This window comes from Monodelphis domestica, chromosome 4 (genome assembly GCF_027887165.1).
Source record: "Monodelphis domestica isolate mMonDom1 chromosome 4, mMonDom1.pri, whole genome shotgun sequence".
Classification (NCBI taxonomy): Eukaryota; Metazoa; Chordata; class Mammalia; order Didelphimorphia; family Didelphidae; genus Monodelphis; species Monodelphis domestica.
In genome coordinates, this window is record NC_077230.1 from 454,526,708 (window position 1) to 454,546,054 (window position 19,347).

Below are 19,347 nucleotides of genomic sequence, written 5' to 3' on the forward strand. Positions count from 1 at the left end.
CTCTCTCTCCCTGTCTCTGTCTCCCTCTCTTTCTCTGTCTTTCTCCCTGTCTCTGTCTCTATCTCTCTGTCTCTGTCTCTCCCTCTCTCTCTGATCTCTGTGTCTCTCTGTCTCTCTCCCTCTCTCTTTCTGTCTCTCTCCCTTCCTCTCTGTCTCTCTCTGTCTCCCCCCCTCTGTCTTTGTCTCTTCTCCCTCCCTCCCTCTCTCTCTATCTCTCTCTCCCTCTCTCTGTCTCTCTGTCTTTGTCTCTCCCTCTCTCTCTCTCTGATCTCTGTCTCTCTTCCTCTCTGTCTCTCTGTCTCTGTCTCTCTCTGTCTGTCTCTGTCTCTGTCTCCTCTCTCTCTCTCTCTCTCTCTGTCTCTGTCTGTCTCTCTCTCCTCTCTCTCTCTCTCTCTCTCTCTCTCTCTCTCTCTCTCTCTCTCTCTCTCTCTCTCTCTCCCTCTCTCTGTCTTTGTCTCTCCCTCTCTCTCTCTCTGATCTCTGTCTCTGTCTCTCTTCCTCTCTGTCTCTGTCTCTCTCTGTCTGTCTCTCTCTCCTCTCTCTCTCTCTCTCTCTCTCTCTCTCTCTCTCTCTCTCTCTCTCTCTCTCTCTCTCTCTCTCTCTCTCTCTCTCTCTCTCTCTCTCTCTCTCGGCTCTGCTATCGACCGGGGCTGTGACATGGTGGATCAATACGGCCGGTTTATAAAGCCCCTGCCTCTGGCTGCCTTTCTCTGCATCCTGGGCTCCGCTCCCCGGCTCCCCGATAGCAGCCCCCTCTCCCAGACTGGACCCCTTCACCCGGGGCTGGGGCTGGGGCTGGGCCCTTGGAAGGACAGCAGGGACCTGGGGGCCTCCCAGCGGGGAGGAGCTGGTGAGTGTGGCCTAGCCCTGGCCCCCGTTGGAAATAGGGGGACTCCCCGGGGGTTGGGGGAGAGGCTGGGCCTCTGGGCAGAGATCCTGGGACAGAGCTAAGTCCAGCCGGGGTCAGGTGGGGAGCAGAGAGAGTCAGAACTAGAGAGGCGGATGGGGAGAGCAGAGACTTGGAGGGGGGAAATAGAGCTGGGCTGGGTGGGGAAGGGTCTGTGCCTGAGGGCATTCTGGGGGGGCGGCCTGGGACCCCACCCTGCCCCCACCTTTCGTGGGTGGCATCCATGGCTCTCCCTGCCCTACTGTGTGTGTGTGTGTGTGTGCCTGCGCGTGCTCACTGGCCCTGGCCTGGCGGCTCTGTCCGTGGTGGGGGAAGGGAGGAAGGGAGAGGCTGCAGCGGGCGGCCAGCAGCCACCGGCCAGGGTCTGTCTGAGGCGTGGATGCGGGGGCGGGTCGTGTCTGGGGTGTGTCTGGGTCTGGGGGGGTGCTCGCGCTGCAGTGCCAGGTGTGCCCGGCGCCCGCCTGCCCCTCTCCGCTCCAGCCGTGTCTCCGTGTGGGCTTTCCGCGGGGCTGTGCTTCCACGTCTGGGTCATGGCGACCGGGTGTGCGTGTGTCCGTGGTCATGTGTGTGTCCGTGTGTCTGCCTGGGAGGAAGGGTCCCTGCTCTGGGCGGGCCCTGGTCACCCTCTTGCACACGTCCATCCCCACACACACTCATGCGGACACACGTGTGTGGAGAGAAACATACACATGCTCACACGCGCACAGACAGCCTCAGCTCTCCCCACCCCCCCACCCCGCCTGGACAAATGCCTGAGCAAATTCGCCAAGCGACCTCCATCCGTCCCTCCCAACCCCCCCAGAGCCCCCCGTCCCCCTCCTTTTCCCTCCCCCCATCCCCAGCAGCACGAGTCCAGTCCAGCCCAGACAAAAGCAATTATTTCCGAGGTGGGTGTGAGACACAGGGAGAGACATGGAGAGACAAGGGGAGCGAGTGGGGGGTCGGAGAGAGAAAGAGAGATACAGGGAGACCGAGAGGCAGCCAGAGACACGGGAGACACGAAGGGTCTGAGAAACATGAAGCAAGGGACAGAGCAGGGAGGGAACAATGGAACAAAACAGGAAAACGGAGGGCAGAGAAGACAAAGAGACACAGAGACAAAGAGAGACAGAGGAGACACAGCGAGGGAAGAGGTGGACAGCCGGGGAGGAGAAGGCAAAGAAGGGGGCACTGAGAGACAGGAACAGAGGGGCAGCAGAGGAGTGGGGCCAGGGCAGACGGGAGACAGGGGGGAGGCGGGATCAGAGGAAGAAAGCGATCTAGGGAGAGGAGAGGGAGAGGGAAGCCCGGCCAGAACCAGGGACAGAGACACACCAAGGCAGAGCAGCCAAGACTGCCTGGAGGAGGGCAGCTGAAAAAGACTGCAGCCCACGGAGCCAGGTTGGGGTGGGGGTGGGGGGTTGAACCTGTAGGGGGGGTGCACTCTTCCTCAGGTGCCTCAGGCAAAAGTCTAAGAGGTTTGGGTCACTCCCTGGGACCCCGGGGCCCAGGCCTTCTCCACCAGTCCAAGAAGGTGGCCTAGTGGGGAGTGGATGGACCAGCTGGAAGCAGAGATGGGGTGAAGAAGGAAAGGGATGTTTCCTGTTGTCTTCAGGACTCACTCAGACTCTCTCTCTCTCTCTCTCTCTCTCTCTCTCTCTCTCTCTCTCTCCCTTCATCTCCTCTTCTCCTCTCTTCCTCTTTCCCCCTTTCTGTCTCTCTCCACCTCTCTTCTCCCTGTCTCTCTCTCTCTCCCTCTCCACCCCCCTCTCTCTTCATTTCTCTCTCTCTCTCCCCCTTCATCTCCTCTCTTCCTTTCTCCCTTTCTATCTCTCTTCGCCTCTCTTCTTGTCTCTCTCTCCCCCCTCTTCCCCTCCCCCTTCATCTCCTCTCTTCCTCTTTCTCCCTCTCTCTCTGTCTCTCCCTCCCTCCCTCTCTCTCTTCTTCTTCTCTCTCTCTCTTCCATCCCTGTCTCTCTCCCTCTCCACCCCTCCCTCCCTCCTCTCTCTCTCTCTCTCTCTCTCTCTCTCTCTCTCTCTCTCTCTCTCTCTCTCTCACACACACACACACACACACACACACACACACACACACACAAAGACACATAAACAATCTCCCTGAAAAGTGAGGGCCCTTCCCAGGACTCCCCCAGACCTGCCCCCATGCCACCTTTTCTTTGGTTTAAGCTCTGTCTCCATCCATCTCTCTGGCTTTCCCTTACTTTCTAGCTCTGTCCCTCTCTGTAACTTTATCTCTTTTTTCCTGTCTCTCTGGATGTTCTTGTCTTTGTGTCTCTTTCTGACTGCTGTTTCTCTGTGTCTTTCTATCTCTGTCTCATGCTCTGTCCCTATCTCTCTCTCTCTCTCTCTCTCTGTTCCTATCTTTTTTTACTTGTCTGTCCTTCTGACTCTGCTTGTCTTTATCTCTGACTGTCTCTGTCTCTTCCTGAATCTCTGTCTTTCTAGCTGACATCATCTCTCTGTCTTTATCTCTAATCATCTCTGGTTATTTCTGAATTCATTCCTATTGTTCTCTCTCTTTCTCACTCTCTCTCCTCATCTCTATCTCTTTATCTCTTTGACTCTTCATCTCTGACTGTCTCTGATTCTGTCCAAATCTTTCTCCTTCTGTAACCCTCTCTAGCTGACATTGTCTCTGCCTTTCTCTTCTTTCTGGCTCTGTCTCTGTCTTCTACATCTCTGACTCTGCTTTCTGTCTCCCTTGCTGTCTCTCATCTCTCTGATCTTGTCTCTTATGGATGTCTTTTTGACTGTCTCTACCTCTGACTTTGACCATATCTCTTTCTGTTTCTTTAGAATTCTTTCTTTCTCTCTTGTCTCTCTCCCTCTCTGTATCTCTCTGTCTCTGTCCCCCTCTCTTTCTCCCTCTTTCCCTCCCCCACTCTGTCTCTTCCTCTCCCACTTTGCCTTCTTCCCTCCCCCTCTCTCTTTCTCTGACTCTCCCTCCCCCTTGCTCCCTCCTCCTCCCTCTCTCTCTCTCCCCCTCTCTCTTTCCTAATGTCTCTGCTGCTCTGACCTCATGTCTCTTCTCTCTGCCTTTGCTCCCCCTCTTTGTCTCCCCTTCTTTCTCCATCTCTCCTTCTCTCGTTCACTCCCAGGATCCTTGGAAGCCTCTGGTCATACTGTTGTGAATCCTTGTCTAAGGTCGAGGAGGAGTTTTCCTCTCTTCCTCTGGTTCTGTTTTCCTTCTTTCTCTCTGTCCTTCCTGTTCTCAGTGCTCTTTGCATTCTGAGATGGACATACACACACACTTACACACACGCACACACACACACACACACACACACACACACACACACACACACACATGCACATACAGCCAGGGAAAAGGACTGAGAGACCAAGAGAGAAAAAACCCTGCAGGTTAAAGAAAAGCTGATGTCTGACAGAGAGAGGTCCAGGGAACAGAAGAGACTGAGAGCTCCAAGGGCCCCCAGAACCACTTAGTCCAATATCCTGGTTTTGCCAATGAGGAAACTGAGGCCAAGGGCAAAGGAGCAGTTTGCCAAAGGTCACACAGTAATCTAAGAGGCAGAGATAGGATCCCAACCCAGGCCCTTTAACCCCCTCACTGTGGAAGAGAGGAGGAAAAGACCCAGAACACAGAAACCCCAGGAGAGTGGGGTCAGTGGGCAAGAGTCCCATTAGAGTGGGCTCTAGGATCTGGAGAGCCCTGGCCACCCCACATACTGGCTCTCGAGAGGTGGGTGGATGGAGCTTGCCGGACAGAGTTGGGGGAAGAGAGGGAGAGCCCCTGAACATGTCCCCTGGGCATGCCCATGCAGATCCTGGCCTCCTGAAAACTCTCCATCCCCTCAGGAGCCCCCAGGGTGCCTGTCAGGAAAGAGGCCGCGTGGCTCTCTGGACCCCTCACTGCTGCTACCTAGCCATTCCCATCTGCCTCCCTCCAGCTTTCTCTGGATGCTAGAAGAAGAGGCTGGATCCCCAGAAGGCCCTGGCTGGAAGCTACCGTGTCCTCAGCCATCCTTGCATTCCTCAAGAAGACCCCCGTACGCACCTCTGCCCACCCCACCCCACCGAGCATCTGCATCCTCGCCGAAACAGCTGCCACCTCTGGCCTCTGGCTCCTGTATGCCTTTGGCCAACATCTGGAGCTCCCTTCCCACATCTGGAAGGCTTCCCCCCTCCAACACAGCCACGGCCTCAGTGTGACACGCCCCCGGAGGCCGCAACCCAAAGGCCTCTTAAGCCACGTCCTTCCTTAGCCTGCGTGCAAGTCCTGCGGACCCCGCGGCACGTGGCCGCGCTCCCCGTCTGTGTTACAGAGCCCCCACCCAAAGGCGCCTCAATAAACAGCAGCGGCTGAGAACCGAGAAGGGCCGAGGCCCACTGTTTGTCTCGTGCTCTTTCACGTCCGGGGCGACTCTGTTTCTATCCCAGGCGGGAAATCCTGGCCAGTCCCCTCCCCACGTGGCTAAGGCTCTTCCGGCTCGGGCCCCCACCCCGGCTCTGGCTCCTGGAGGAAGGGACCTGGGCCCACCGAGGAACTCCTTCCTGCCGGGCTCCACACCGGCGTCTCTCCACCACCAAAACCTCCCCTCCCAGGACTCACTCCGGAGCCGCAGAGGAGGTCCAAAAAGATGGCGCGTGGGGAGAACTCGGAGCGACTTCTGGGGCTGGCGGGGCCTCTGGGACACAGGATGTCAGAGTGGAAGGGACTGCCCAGAGCAGGAGGACCCCCCACGGACACGGTCTGTGTCCATCCACTTCTGACATCCGTGGCCTGGGAGGACCCTTAGAACATAGAACATGGAATGTCTGAGTAGGGAAGGACCCTGGAATGTGGAGAACCAGAGCTGAGAGGGGCCTTAGAAGAGGCAATAGAGAATGCCAGAGGAGGAGGCCACTTAGAACGGGGAATGCCAGAGGGGGAGGGCACTTAGGACAGGGAATGCCAGAGGGGGAGGGCACTTAGAACGGGGAATGCCAGAGGGGGAGGGCACTTAGGACAGGGAATGCCAGAGGAGGAGGCCACTTAGAACGGGGAATGCCAGAGCTAGGAGAGCACTTAGGACAGGGAATGCCAGAGGGGGAGGGCACTTAGAACGGGGAATGCCAGAGGAGGAGGCCACTTAGAACGGGGAATGCCAGAGGGGGAGGGCACTTAGGACAGGGAATGCCAGAGGAGGAGGCCACTTAGAACGGGGAATGCCAGAGGGGGAGGGCACTTAGGACAGGGAATGCCAGAGGAGGAGGCCACTTAGAACGGGGAATGCCAGAGGGGGAGGGCACTTAGGACAGGGAATGCCAGAGGAGGAGGCCACTTAGAACGGGGAATGCCAGAGGGGGAGGGCACTTAAGACAAGGAATGCCAGAGGGGGAGGGCACTTAGGACAGGGAATGCCAGAGGGGGAAGGTACTTAGAATGGGGAATGCCAGAGGGGGAGGGCACTTAGGACAGGGAATGCCAGAGGGGGAGGGCACTTAGAACAGGGAATGCCAGAGGGGGAGGGCACTTAGGACAGGGAATGCCAGAGGGGGAGGGCACTTAGGACAGGGAATGCCAGAGGGGGAGGGCACTTAGAACAGGGAATGCCAGAGGGGGAGGGCACTTAGGAGAGGGAATGCCAGGGTGGAGGGTACTTAAGACAGGGAATATCAGAGCTAGGAGAGCACTTAGAACAGGGAATGTCAGAGGGGGAGGGCACTTAGAATAAGGAATGCCAGAGCTAGGAGGGCACTTAAGACAAGGAATGCCAGAGGGGGAGGGCACTTAGGACAGGGAATGCCAGAGGAGGAGGAGGCCACTTAGAACGGGGAATGCCAGAGGGGGAGGGCACTTAGAATGGGAATGCCAGAGGGGGAGGGCACTTAGGACAGGGAATGCCAGAGGGGGAGGGCACTTAGGACAGGGAATGCCAGAGGGGGAGGGCACTTAGAATAAGGAATGCCAGAGCTAGGAGGGCACTTAAGACAAGGAATGCCAGAGGGGGAGGGCACTTAGGACAGGGAATGCCAGAGGAGGAGGGCACTTAGAACAGGGAATGCCAGAGGGGGAGGGCACTTAGAATGGGGAATGCCAGAGGGGGAGGGCACTTAGGACAGGGAATGCCAGAGCTAGGAGAGCACTTAGGACAGGGAATGCCAGAGGGGGAGGGCACTTAGAACAGGGAATGCCAGAGGGGGAGGGCACTTAGGAGAGGGAATGCCAGGGTGGAGGGTACTTAAGACAGGAAATATCAGAGCTAGGAGAGCACTTAGAACAGGGAATGTCAGAGGGGGAGGGCACTTAGAATAAGGAATGCCAGAGCTAGGAGGGCACTTAAGACAAGGAATGCCAGAGGGGGAGGGCATTTAGAACACAGAATGACAGAGCTAGGAGGGAACTTGGGACAGGAAATGCCCGAGCTGGGCAAGGGGAGGCTTTAAAACAGAGAATACCAGAACATGAATCATGAAACCATGGAAAAATATTTTTAAAAATAAAATTATATTAAAAAAAAAACAACAGAGAATACTAGAGTTGGGCAGGCAGAGCTGGGAGGGACCTTAGGAAAGGGATGCCAGAACACTTAGAAGGTGGAATGTGAAGGGCCTGAGAATATCACACACAGGTAAACCTGGAATGGACAGGAGGGACCATGTAGTCCAGTCCTTTCCCCTTTAAATCAGAGGAAACCAAAGTTCAGAGGGAAAAAAAAAAGAAATTTCCCCCAATACATGCAGCACATGGAGGCCAGAGCTGGGACTAGAACCCAGAGCCCGGGCTCCCAGGGGTCTTTTCTGGGCACCAAATTGACCACAGAGTCAATCGGCAGCCTCCAAAGGAAGTGACTCCGTGAAAGACGAAACTCCTTCAGGTGGATACATTCTGGTCTCTGTGGCCAGATCAATACTGCTGATTATTAGTTGAGTCGGTCCACCCCATTTACACTGACCCTGAAGATGAAGATCAGTGCTTCCTGCGACCTCATTTCAATCCTGTCCTATTCTGAAAACATAACCAGGATTTTAATCTCATCTCTAACTTCGGTTTCTCCATGACCGGTATCATAGTCGACAAAACCTTCTACAGTGTACAAAGTCCTCAGTAGTTTCCAAAGCATTTCACAGCTTATAAAGCCCTCAACTGTTTGCAAAGCACCCCGTGATTTACAATTCCCCTACCTTTCACAAAGCACTTTACAGTATGCAAAACCTTTCCTTGATGGTTTACAAAACACTCTACACTGGCTCAGACAGCTCTCATTTACAAACTGGTTTACAGAACTCTGAACGAACGATTTACAAATGTTCCAATTTTATACACACAGTTCATACAGTTCCCTGCCATTTACATGACCCTCTTGAGTTTAAAAAGCGCCTGACCATGTCCAAAGGTCACTGCACTCATGACATGCTCTATAGTTTATAAAGCTCTTGCCACCGGCTTCGCCTCCATTCCTGTCATTTGGGCCTCACAAGAGGCTCACAGGAGAGAGAACCCTAAATTCTCATCACCTTACCCAGGAAGAATCAAAGGTCCCGAGAATATACTCGGGAAGCCAGGGGCCATTCCAAACAGGTTCATTCAGGGCAGGATTTCCTAGCTCTCCCCAGATTCCAGATCAAACCCTAATATTATAGTCCCTCGCAAATGGTAATGCAGGTCTAAGGACTTGAATTTGAATCCTGACTAGCTGTCTGAACTCAGGCACTTTTACAGACTTACAGAATTTGAGAGGGTTGGGAAGGGCTTCAACAGTCATCTCTAGTCTAGCCCATCCCTAACAGGAGCCTCCTCTCTGACCCATCCGGCAAGGCCTCCTCCACCCAATCATTTTCTCCAGGCCTCAGTTTCCCCATCTGTAAAATGAGGGCAGCGGGCTAGATCACCTCTAAGTTCCTTTTCTTCCTGCCTCCCAGGCTCCTTCGCTCAGCCTCAGTAAGGATCTTCAGGGCAGGAAAGCCCACTTTTGGTCTGCTGTGAATGTCGGTGCATTTCCCTCTATCTAGCCCAAATGGGCTCTCTGAGGCTCATTCTTCCCCTTGGTCCTACCCCCATTCTAGCCTAAACACTCCCAGTTTCTTCTACAGGGCCCAGGACACCTGCCTCTGCCTGGTGTCAAATCTTTCTTAGGACTGGCCTGGTCAGGAGGGAGCTGAAGAAATACCTCCACCCACTTCCAGACCCTTCCCTTGGTTGGCCCTGAAGGGGACCTGGGGTCTACTGAGAACCCCTGTCCAGGGGAACTGGCCCATGAGCCCTTCCTCCCCCTCCCCCAACCACACCCTGAGGCCTTACCTCTTGGGCAGCAGCAGCAGAGGGCTCCGCTTGTTCAGTCCACCAAGCCAGGCCAAGTGAGAACCTTTGGTGGTGAAGATAGACACAGAGAGAGAGAGAGAGAGAGAGAGAGAGAGAGAGAGAGAGAGAGAGAGAGAGAGAGAGAGAGAGAGAGAGAGAGAGAGAGAGAGGTCACTCCAAGCCCATAATGGCATCTATACCCCCCAGAACCTGTCAGCTCCAGGGACCACAACCCTGCCCAGACACACGAGACTAGGAAGCCTAGAAAAGCCAGAATGGCGCCCCTGCAGGGGACCAAAGCTCAGAGTGGGGGAACGAGCGAAAGAGGGACAGAACCAGCACCCAGTGCGTCCTGCCTTGTGTTAGGCTTTCCTTCTATTCCTCCACCCATCCATTCCTTCGTTTATTTGTTCCTCAGCATATCCATCCGCCCCTTCTTCTATCAACTTCTCCATCCATCCACTCCTCCATCAGCTCCTCCATCCACTCCTCCACCCACTCATCCATCTGCTCCTCCATCCACCTGCTCCTTCATCCACCTACTCCTCCATCTACTCCCCCATATGCTCCTCCATCCACTCTTCCATCTACCTACTCCTCCATCCAACTGCTCGTTCATCCACTCCTCCATCCAACTGCTCCTCCATTCACTCCTCCATCCATCTGCTCCTCTATCCACTCCTCCATCCATCCATTCCATTCATCTACTCTTCCAGCTGCTCCTCCACCCATCCACTCTTCCATCCACCTGCTCCTCCATCCACTCCTCCATCTAACTGCTCCTCCATCCAACTGCTCCTCTATGCACTCCTCCATCCATCCACTCCATTCATCTGCTCCTCCATCCATCCACTCCTCCATCCACCTACTCCTCTATCCATTCCTCATCCATCTGCTCCATCCATCCACTCCTCCATCCTCTCCTCCATCCACCTGCTCCTCCATCCACTCCTCCATCTATTTGCTCCTTCATCCACTCCTCCATCCAACTGCTCCTCCATCCACTCCTCTATTCATCTGCTCCTCCATTCACTCCTTCATCCACCTACTCCTCCATCCACCTGCTCCTCCCTTCACTCCTCCATCCATCTGTCCCTCCATCTGTTCCTCCATCCCTCTCACCAGTGAGTGTGGAGTTGCTCCCCCCTCCCCAGGGTCCAGGATGACTGCATCTCTGCTCTTGGGGTGGACATCCCAGTCTTCCTGGAGGCAACGGAAGCAAGGCTGGCAAGAGCCCTTGGTGGGATGAGGGGGCTCACCAGTGGGGAGGGATTCCGGGAGGGGGGATCTCCCCTCTCCCTGGAACACAGGTGGTTGGAGAGAGAAGGGACCCAAGAAGGGACCTTGAATATTGGCGCTAACAGCAGCACCAGGCAGAGGGCCTCTCATCCACCAGAGGCCAGGGAAGGGAGGCAGGCTGGGTTTGTGGGTTTAGAGCCAGAAGAGGCCTTTGGAACCATTGAGTCCAGCCCCTTCATTCTATGAATGAGGAATGTGAGGCACAGAACACTGAAGTGACTTGCTCGAGGGTCCTGCAGCTAGTAACCATCTGGGGCAAGGTTTGAACCCAGTGCCCTCCCCATTATCCCTCTCTGGACTCTAAATGGAGGCCCAGAAAGGAAAAGGGACACGTTGGGACTGGATGGGCCCTCAAGCCTCCGCTCTCCATTCTCTCCCATGAGGGGGCTGCGGACAATGTCTAAGCATCCTTCTCACTCTTGTGCCCGGAAGGGACCAGTCTGGAAGCTCTGGGCTGGGCAGACGGGGAAAACAGACTGATGCTGAGTCCGTATTTGGCTTTCTGGATGAACTCGGGCACATCAGGGAGGTCCTCAGTCAAGAGCCAGAAGGGAATTCCAACCCTTTTTTTCCTTTAAAAACCCTTCAAAACTGTGCATCGGTTCCAAGGCAGAAGAGAGGTAAAGGCTAGACAGCGGGGGTGAAGGGACTGGCCAGGCTAGGAAGCGTCTGAGGCCAGATTGGAACCCAGCACCTCCCCTCTGGAGGTCAGGCTCTCCATCCACTGAGCCCTCCCCCTGCCCCGACCTTTATTCCAAATGAGGAAACAAGGCCTAGAAGAGCGGTTCCTTCGATGACTCGTCCAGGGGCCTGTGGCTGGCCTGAAGCGGAGGCACATCCTTTGCCCGGCCTCAGCCTCCCTCTGCCAGGCAAGGGGCTCAGCCTGAGATGTGCCCAGGGACCGGGGGTCTCGGTCTCTGCCCTGCCCTCCGCCCACAGGACCCCCGGCGGCTCTCTCCTTCTTTTCCTCCTCCCTGGGCCTCAGTCTCCCTTTCTGTTAAAGAACGGGCCTGGCTGTTGGTGCAAGGCAGCGGGCTTGGGGGGATGGGAGGCGCCTGAGGATCTGCGTGTGCGGGGCCGGCTCGGCGGGATCCCCCACCTGGGATGGGGGATAAAAGGGGGACGCGGGCCTGCCCCCCCCCCCGGCTCCCTCGGGGCGGGGGAGCTAATCAGGGCTTGTCATCTGCTCCGTGAGGTCTTGGTTAAGGAGATTTAGGGCCGGGATCAATAGGAAATTTAAAAATCGATGCAGCGCGCGGGGGGAAATCGATGGCGTTTAATCGCCTTGCCAATTCCCAGTCAAAACAATTAGCCGCGCGGAGTGTAGAACACGGCCAGACACCGCGGGCCGTCAATACTGCTGTAAGTGACGGCAGCTGGGGGAGCGGGGGGGCCGGGGATTCCCCGGCTCTCGGCCTTCCGGCCCGGCCCGCCTCTGACGGGGAGACCGAGGCCCAGAGGAGCCCAGAGACGGCCCGCAGCCACACAGCAAGGCGCCGGCCCCAGAGGCTCCCGAGCGACGGCCTCTCGGAGCCTGGCCTTGAGCCGGGGGCGGCAGGGCTGACCCTCGCCTCAGAGCGGGCCACGAGGCACAGAGGCACAGAGCGGGCTTTTCCCTCAGGAGGCCGAGCCGAGACCCCAGAGACGCCTCCTCCAGGAGGGGCTCGTGCTGCCCCGGGCAGGTGGGCCTGCCAGCCTGCTCCGGCTCCTTCCTGTCCGGGTGACCCTGGCCCAGTCTCTGCCCCTCTCCGGGCCTCGGTGTTTCCCGGCCTGTGACAGGAGGGGTCGGAGCCAACTACCCGCGAGGTTCCCCGGCCTGTGGCATTCTGGGAGGGGGCAGAGGCTGGAGGAGGGAAGGGCAGGAGCTGAAGGCCCCGCAGAGCAGGAGGAGGAGGCAGCGCGAGGCGGAATTGATCTGACAAGCTCCTAATCGGATGGTCAATAACCCTGACCTGACCACTTAACCTATCGATAAGCAGCTCAGGAGGCGCCCGGCCAGGCCTGCACAGGGAGGCCGGGAGGAGGCCCAGGAGCCCCTCCAGAGCTTCCAGGAGACCCCCGCCCCTCCAGGCCTGCCTCCTCCGAGCAGCCCTCCCTGACCACCCAGCCCCTCCGGGGGCTGGTCCTCCACCGCCCTTCATGCTGCCCTTCGAGGCCCGTCCCCACTGGGCAGCAGGAGCGACGGGCAGCGGCCGGACCCACGGCGGGCACCTCCGGCCTCCCGACCCCCGGCTTTGAGCTGACGGCTGGCAGCCCAGCCCTTTCCGGGGGGGCACCTTCGTGGCGGTGCTTCCATGTTCCCATAAGCTCGGGCCGCGGGGCCTGCATTCCGAGCGATCCCGATGGGGGCAGACGCCTGCCAGTTCCCTCCTCTGGGCCCGGTTCTGAGCGCTCCATCAGGGCTCCACACGTGGGCACACGCGTGTCTCCACATGTCCGTCACACATGGGAATCCCTTCATGTCTGTGCGTCATATGGACACGCCTGCATGTCCCATTCAATAGGGTGGGGCGGTTTCAGAGAGTGTGCCTGTGTTCTGTGTGTTTGCTGCATGCACATGTGTGCATGTGTGTGTGGACTCCCGTCTCCGGTCTCTGCCTGGCCAGAGAGGCTGAGGGCTCCCACACGTGTGTGCGTGTGTGTGTGTGCACGCGTGTGCCGCAGAGGGCAGGGCCAGTGTCACAGGGTTAATTTCTCAGCAGCCGGGCAGCCGGGGCCCTGAGGGGAGCAGTGGGGGAAGGGCGGCCCCTCTGGACGCTGATAAATATGTATTCTGGGCTGGCAGGCAGCAGAGGTCATGGGGGAGGGGAAGGCAGGGGAGGGGGTGGGGGGCCATCCGTGCCTAGGCCGCCTGCCCCAGTGGCCCTACTAGGGGAACACAAAGCGAAGGCCTTCGTCGCCTGCCCCTGACCAAAGGCGCCCCCTCGCTCATAAAGGGAGGCTCGCAGACCGCTCAGAGGGGGCCCGAATGCAGGGATGCCCCATGGGATGGGGAGGTGGGCAGAAAGGGGGGCCCTGGAAATTCAGGGAGAGACTCCCAAAGGGGCAGAGAGGAGCAGATGCTGAAACAAAGGCTCGGAGCCCCTGAAGTTGGGAGAGGCCCCTGGGAGACTCAGAAGCACTCCAAAAGAACCCCTGAGAGTCACCCCACACCCCCAAAGCCTCAGGGACAGCTGAAATATGGGGAGTCAATGAGAGATAACCCCCGACCCCCCAAAAGGGCCAGATGGAGCCACCTATGAAAGGCTCCAAGACAAGCAAACACAGGCAGGATCCCTGTCGGAGCTGGGGTGAGGGGGCCGCCCCAGAATACGGCTGTCCAGTTCGCCCCTGCCCCCACCGGCAGCCACATTCAGACAGAGGCCCTGTGGTGGACAGGCGTGCTCCCCCCTCCCCCAGGCACCGCGTTAACCACGGCAGCGGCCGCACAAAGGCTCTGCCTGCCAGACTCCCAGATGTGCCGACGTCTGCAGGCCCCATCCAGGCCCGGCCACACTCCAAATCGAGGTGACCCCCCCCAGGACATGTGCCCAGACACACAGATACACACGGGGATGAGCACGCACACACGCACAGACACGCTGAACTTGTGTTCTACATAGGCATGAACACATACAGAAAAACATAACGAATCCTCCAGATACACCCACAGAAAGGTGGAAAGCTAGACATGCCACACCAGCCTGGGCACACGAGAACTTCAGCCTTCATCAGGATGCTCATGGAAGCACGAGCCCCACACATGGAGGTCATGCCTCCCCTCTTCTCTCTTCCCCCAGCCCAGCTGCCCAGCCTGGGTGTGGACTTCAGCCCCTGCCTCTGCAGGGAGGAAGGAGGGCTGGCTCTGGGCCTCCCAGGCGGACACCCCAAGGCCACAGCTTATCTCTGGACCCACCAGGGAGCCAGGACTCTCCTGGTGAGACAAGTGGGGGGCAGCCTGCATGGAGGTTTGTATGTGCCTTTGTGGATCCCTGTGTAGGGCACGAGACACGAGTGTATTTAGACATTTGTGTATTTACACAGCCTGTACACTGGCGTGCTCTGTGGCTTTGTCTGTGTCTACATGTGTGTGAGCACGAATAGGAACTCCTTTCTTAAGGTCCATCCAGGATGGGGTCTGATGGGTCCAGTTTCCCTCTGACTCAAGTGAGTGCTTGTGTGGAAAGGGCGAGGGAAAGAAAGGGGACCCTGAGTCCATGATGTGCTATTGGGAAGAATGGCCACAAAACAGTCTCCCAATCCCCATCTGGGAGCCCAGGGTTTCCTTCTTCTACTCTGTCACAAAGCCTCCTGGGCATCACATGTGTCTCTTTGGGGGTACAGGCCCAGGCCAGAGTTTGCAGTGGAGAACTGCTCCTCAGCCAGACCTCTGCCAAATAGTATAAGGAGCCTACCTGGAGGAGGAGAGCATTGGCTTACAGGGGAGGCCCTGGAACCTCTTCTCTATTAATACAATTCTGTAATAATAGCACACTAAGGCCAGCAGGCCAAATGAGTCCCAAAGCCCATGAGTTTAGAATGTTTTTTACACTTTAAAATAGAATAACACTTTGTTTACAAATGAAAAAACAAAACCATTCAGGCCATTCAATATGGCGGGCCAAATCCAGCCCCAAGTTTGTCAACCTCATTCTACTAGGCCCCCAGGATTCAGTAGGCTGTCTCTTCCTTTGTAGGTTCTGTCTACTTGAAGTAGACAGTTCTAGAGCCATGTGAGGGTCAGTCTTTTGGCTTTTACCCATGTGTGTACACCTCTGTTTGAACAGAAGAATATATATTATAGCTATGCCAGTGACAATAAGATCAAGAGGTGGAAAGCCCTTAGAACGAGCTGGGATGTTTCATGGAACATAAGCTAGAAGAGATGGAAAGGACCCTAGGATCACAGGTTTTCGAAGGGATCTGAGATAGAGCATGTCCCATTTCCTCATTGTACAGATGAAGAAACTGAGGCTCAGTGAAATGAAATGGTCCCGGGTTTTACAGCTAGAATATGAAAAACGATTTGGATGAAGGTCCCAGGTAGGGAAGGGGCCTGCCCTTCCTAAGGACCTCCATCCCTAGTCCCGTTTCTTCCACTCAAACAAATCTGTGACTCAGACCTGCAGTTGAAATCCTTTGGAGACTTGCTGACCCCAAGTCCAGCACCCTATCCCTTATACCGCGCTACCTCTCTGAAGAAGCTTAGGGACCCCTTGATCCAAGGCCTTCATTGTGCAGAAAAGGCAAATTAGACCCTGGAAGAAGAAAGGATTTGTCCAAGGTTATCACAACAGCAAGTCAGAGTACTAGCCTCTGACTCTGGTTTGGGCCCCATTTGGCCTGCTGGTCTTAGTGTGCCATTATTAGAGAACTGAACTGAAGAGGCTTGAGGGCCTCCCCTGTAAGCCAAATGCTCTCCTCCTCCAGGGAGGCTTCTTATACTATTTGGCTGAGGTCTGATGAAAGAGTGGTTATCCACCCCAAACCTAGGGGTGAATCGGAAGGCTGTGGTTTAAAATGGGAAAACAGGGCAAAAGGGACCTTAGAAATCATCACACCCAGCTCCCCTGTCTTCCAGAGAAAGGGCCCGAGGCTCAGAGAGGGCAGGACGTTGCCCAAGACCATACAGTATGTCCAGGAAAGAGCTGTGCAGTAGGACTCCAAGTCTTCAACATTCTTCTCCAAGATGCTGTGGCTGGCCAGAATGTCAGAAACTGGGAGGGACCTTACAGACAGATGATCTAAGCAGGGCCCCTTCTATGATAAAAAGGAACCTGAGCCTGCAAGGCCAGTGGGGCAAATTTACCTAAAATGACACCCAGGGGGGCAATTTCAAGGCTGGGATTCAAACCAGGCTCTTTGGTCTCTAAGTCTCCTAGAGGCTGTTCTTTCATGGTGTTGCCTCGTCTGTATAAAGGCTCTATAATGTCTTTCTGCTGACTGTCAGATCTAGTTCAAAGTCTTCTCCTGGCATCCAAGGCCTCCATGGCCCACTGCCTCTCTATCCCCTGAATTATCCAGGCCTATCTCTGCCTCCAAACACCTTTCTCTCAATTGACCCAAATCCCAAAGGCCTGTTAAGCCCCAAATCTAGAGCAGCCTCCTTTAGGTAGTTGGAGGCCGACGGAGGCAGGCCTTGATCAAGGACTTTCTGTCTAGTAGGATTGCTGAATGAGCATACGAAGAGGCATAAAAGAAAATCCCAGCCTGCCCTCACTGAGAAATCCCAGACCCAGGCCAATGTCAGCTATTCTCTTCTCCGACTTGGATAAATCTGTAACCCAGATCTGTAGGAAGTGATGGGTGGCAGCGGGGGCACTAATGAGCCATCCCCTCACCCTCTGCCAGGTTTGAACCCTAGACCCAGCCGGACCTGTCGTTTTTTAACCCTTCTCTCTACGGATGCTATCCCACACAGCGAGACAGACCCAGAACCTAATAGAGATGGGAAGTAGGCAGGATAACGGAAGAAGAAAATTCACCAAGAGGCAGAAAGTAACAGCAATATCGGGAGAAAAGAACCAGGAGACAGAGGGGTTGAGAGAGAGAAACAGAGACACACAAAAAGGGGGGGAACCACTAGGAAGACAGGAAATGTAAGCAAGGCCCAAAGAAAAGAGAGAAGCAGACACCCTGGGGTATGTTTGGGAGGCTTCCTGACTAAGAGTCCAGTACCCTTTCCCCTAGGCCACAATGCCTCTCTGAAGGAACCAAGAGACCGCCCAGTCCAAGTCCTTCGTGGTGCAGAAAAGGCACGTGGGCCCTGGGAGCAGAAAGGATTTGTCCAAGTTTACCAAGACAGTAAGTTCCAAACAGACCCTCCACTCATGGCAGCAGAAGGTAGGTCCTGCTAGGGTGGATTTCTGCCCCAACAGAGATCTTGGCCACAAGGATGGATAAAAAGAAGCCCACGCGCTGGAAAGGCTAAAGGGAGAAGGTTCGTTCTTGGGGCCTTAATCTCAACAACTCTAGGATAGACGTATTGGAGAAGGAAGAAGAAAGGTTCAAAATGGCCTGAATCTGGGGTTCCGTTCAAGGCCCAGCTGGCCTTGTGTGACAGTACAGAGACAGTGTGGAGGCCCTCAGGCTCAGGGGACAGGGAGTCAGTCCTCTGGGGGAGGCGACCTCCCACCTTGGGCCATTTGGGGCCAGGTCCCCCTTCTTCCTTGCCCATCCAGCTTGAGGCTACCTTGCCATGGGGCTGAAAATACATCAGTCCTCCACCTTTGGAAGCATTTGACCACCAGAGGGGTTGGCGTCACCAATCTCTGAGGAGCATTCCAGCTCCGGCCCATGATTCTCCAGAGTACAACAGAAGGAGGTTGTCCCTTGGCGGATGAAGGGAGAAACAGGGCAGAGCCTGTAATAAGGAAAGTCTCATACCGGTAGCTGGCTGGCTGGAACAGGGGGGCCCATAGCTCACACCTTCCTGGTTCATTCTGGTGCTGGCTCGCCTTGACACTCTATGAGAATAGGCCTGGTAGACGCCAAGGCCATGTGGTCTTGGGCAAGCTCTTGCCAGGGGCTTGGTTTGGTTTCCTCCATTTATACAACAGGAAGAAACGTCCTCATGTCCCCTCGCACTCAGGACTGTGGCCGGAATCATAGGAGACAGGGAAGGGTTGAAAGGCTTTGTGAAGCTGAGCCCAAGGGGAAAGGGGGGCAAGAAAGAGCCAGGGTGAAGACGGCCCTGAGGTGGGCCTGAGGAATTAACCTGTTCTGACACTCATCTAGAAAACATATAATTCTAGAGCACCAAATCTGAGGGCTCTTAGAACATTGCATATTAGAGCTGGAAGCATCCCTAGAACTTCCAGTGTCAGAGCCCTTAGAACAAAGAATGTCGGGGCTGGAGGGCCGGGGGTGGGGGCGTGGGGAGGGGAGAAGAGGCCTTAGAACTGGGAATTTAGAGCTAGAAGAAAACTGGCCAGGAGGGGACTTACGGAGGGTCACAGGAATTAAGCCGCGGGCCCTAAGGAGGACAAAACCCCTGGGTGCCCAGGGACAACAGGGGATGGCCGCTAATGCCATGCAATGCCCCTCTCGCCTCCGACAAAGAAGGAGGAGGGAGACAGCATGGTTGGTGCTATGGTAAAGTAGAAAGCTCTCTGAGCATCAGGGCCCCAGAGCCGTCCAAGGGATTACACTGGCCCCGAGCACTTGCTTCTCACATGCACACACGCACACACGCGCACACACAGCCACATACACGCACACACCGCCACATACACGCACACACGCACACACACGCACACACATGCACACACGCACACACACAGCCTCACCAACATGCCCCCAGTCGGCACACAGATTTGGGATGAGCACACGTCCGGCACACGCATGTTGGTCTCTTCGCTGCGCTTCTCAGGTAAGCTCAATCCCATTTGCACACAGACGCTTGGACCCACGCCCCGTACCGGCCAGCAGAACCACAGACACACGCCCTCCCGAGGCTGTGGGCAGAGCCCCAGAGGCAGAGCATGTGCAGGCGAGCCTCTCCCGTGCCCAGAGACCCAGGGAGCCCCTTCTCCATCCCCATCACGCCTTGCACGCAAACACAGAGGAAGGCCCTGCCTGCCTGGGTCCCTCCAAGCCCCTCCAAGCCTCCTCTGCCACAGCAGCCCGCCAAGCTCCCCGACCCCCATTCCCGGCACGCACACAGCACGCACACTCACGGCTCCAGAGACACGGCCCTTGGGCTGCCGGCCTTCCACCGGCCTTCCTCAGACCCCAGCCACCGCCTGTGGGGCAGCGATTGGAGGCCCCTTGAATGAAAGGTGGCTCCTTGGGAAGCCAGGCCGCTCCGATATCGGCCTCCTCCACAACCCCCTCTTAGCGTGCTCTTTCCAAATGAGCCCGCTGCCCCCTGCCTCCGAGCCCTTCATCCCCGCGTCTCCCTGGCCAAAGCCCCGCTT

The 19,347-nt window shown here is 56.2% G+C and overlaps 1 protein-coding gene and 1 long non-coding RNA gene across 2 annotated transcripts in view; one reads left to right on the forward strand and one right to left on the reverse strand.

The window, feature by feature from the left end:
* The window catches only part of POU2F2 (POU class 2 homeobox 2), a 61,345-nt gene that overhangs the window by 37,206 nt on the left and 4,792 nt on the right, over nt 1–19,347 (reverse strand). Inside the window, 1 exon segment of the mRNA XM_056797032.1 lies at nt 9,152–9,215. Within this exon segment, the coding sequence (XP_056653010.1) occupies nt 9,152–9,215 (64 nt within the window).
* LOC130454071 (uncharacterized) lies at nt 643–5,243 on the forward strand. The gene is made up of 2 exons (XR_008911739.1): nt 643–850; nt 4,818–5,243. It is a non-coding gene; the product is annotated as an uncharacterized LOC130454071 (long non-coding RNA).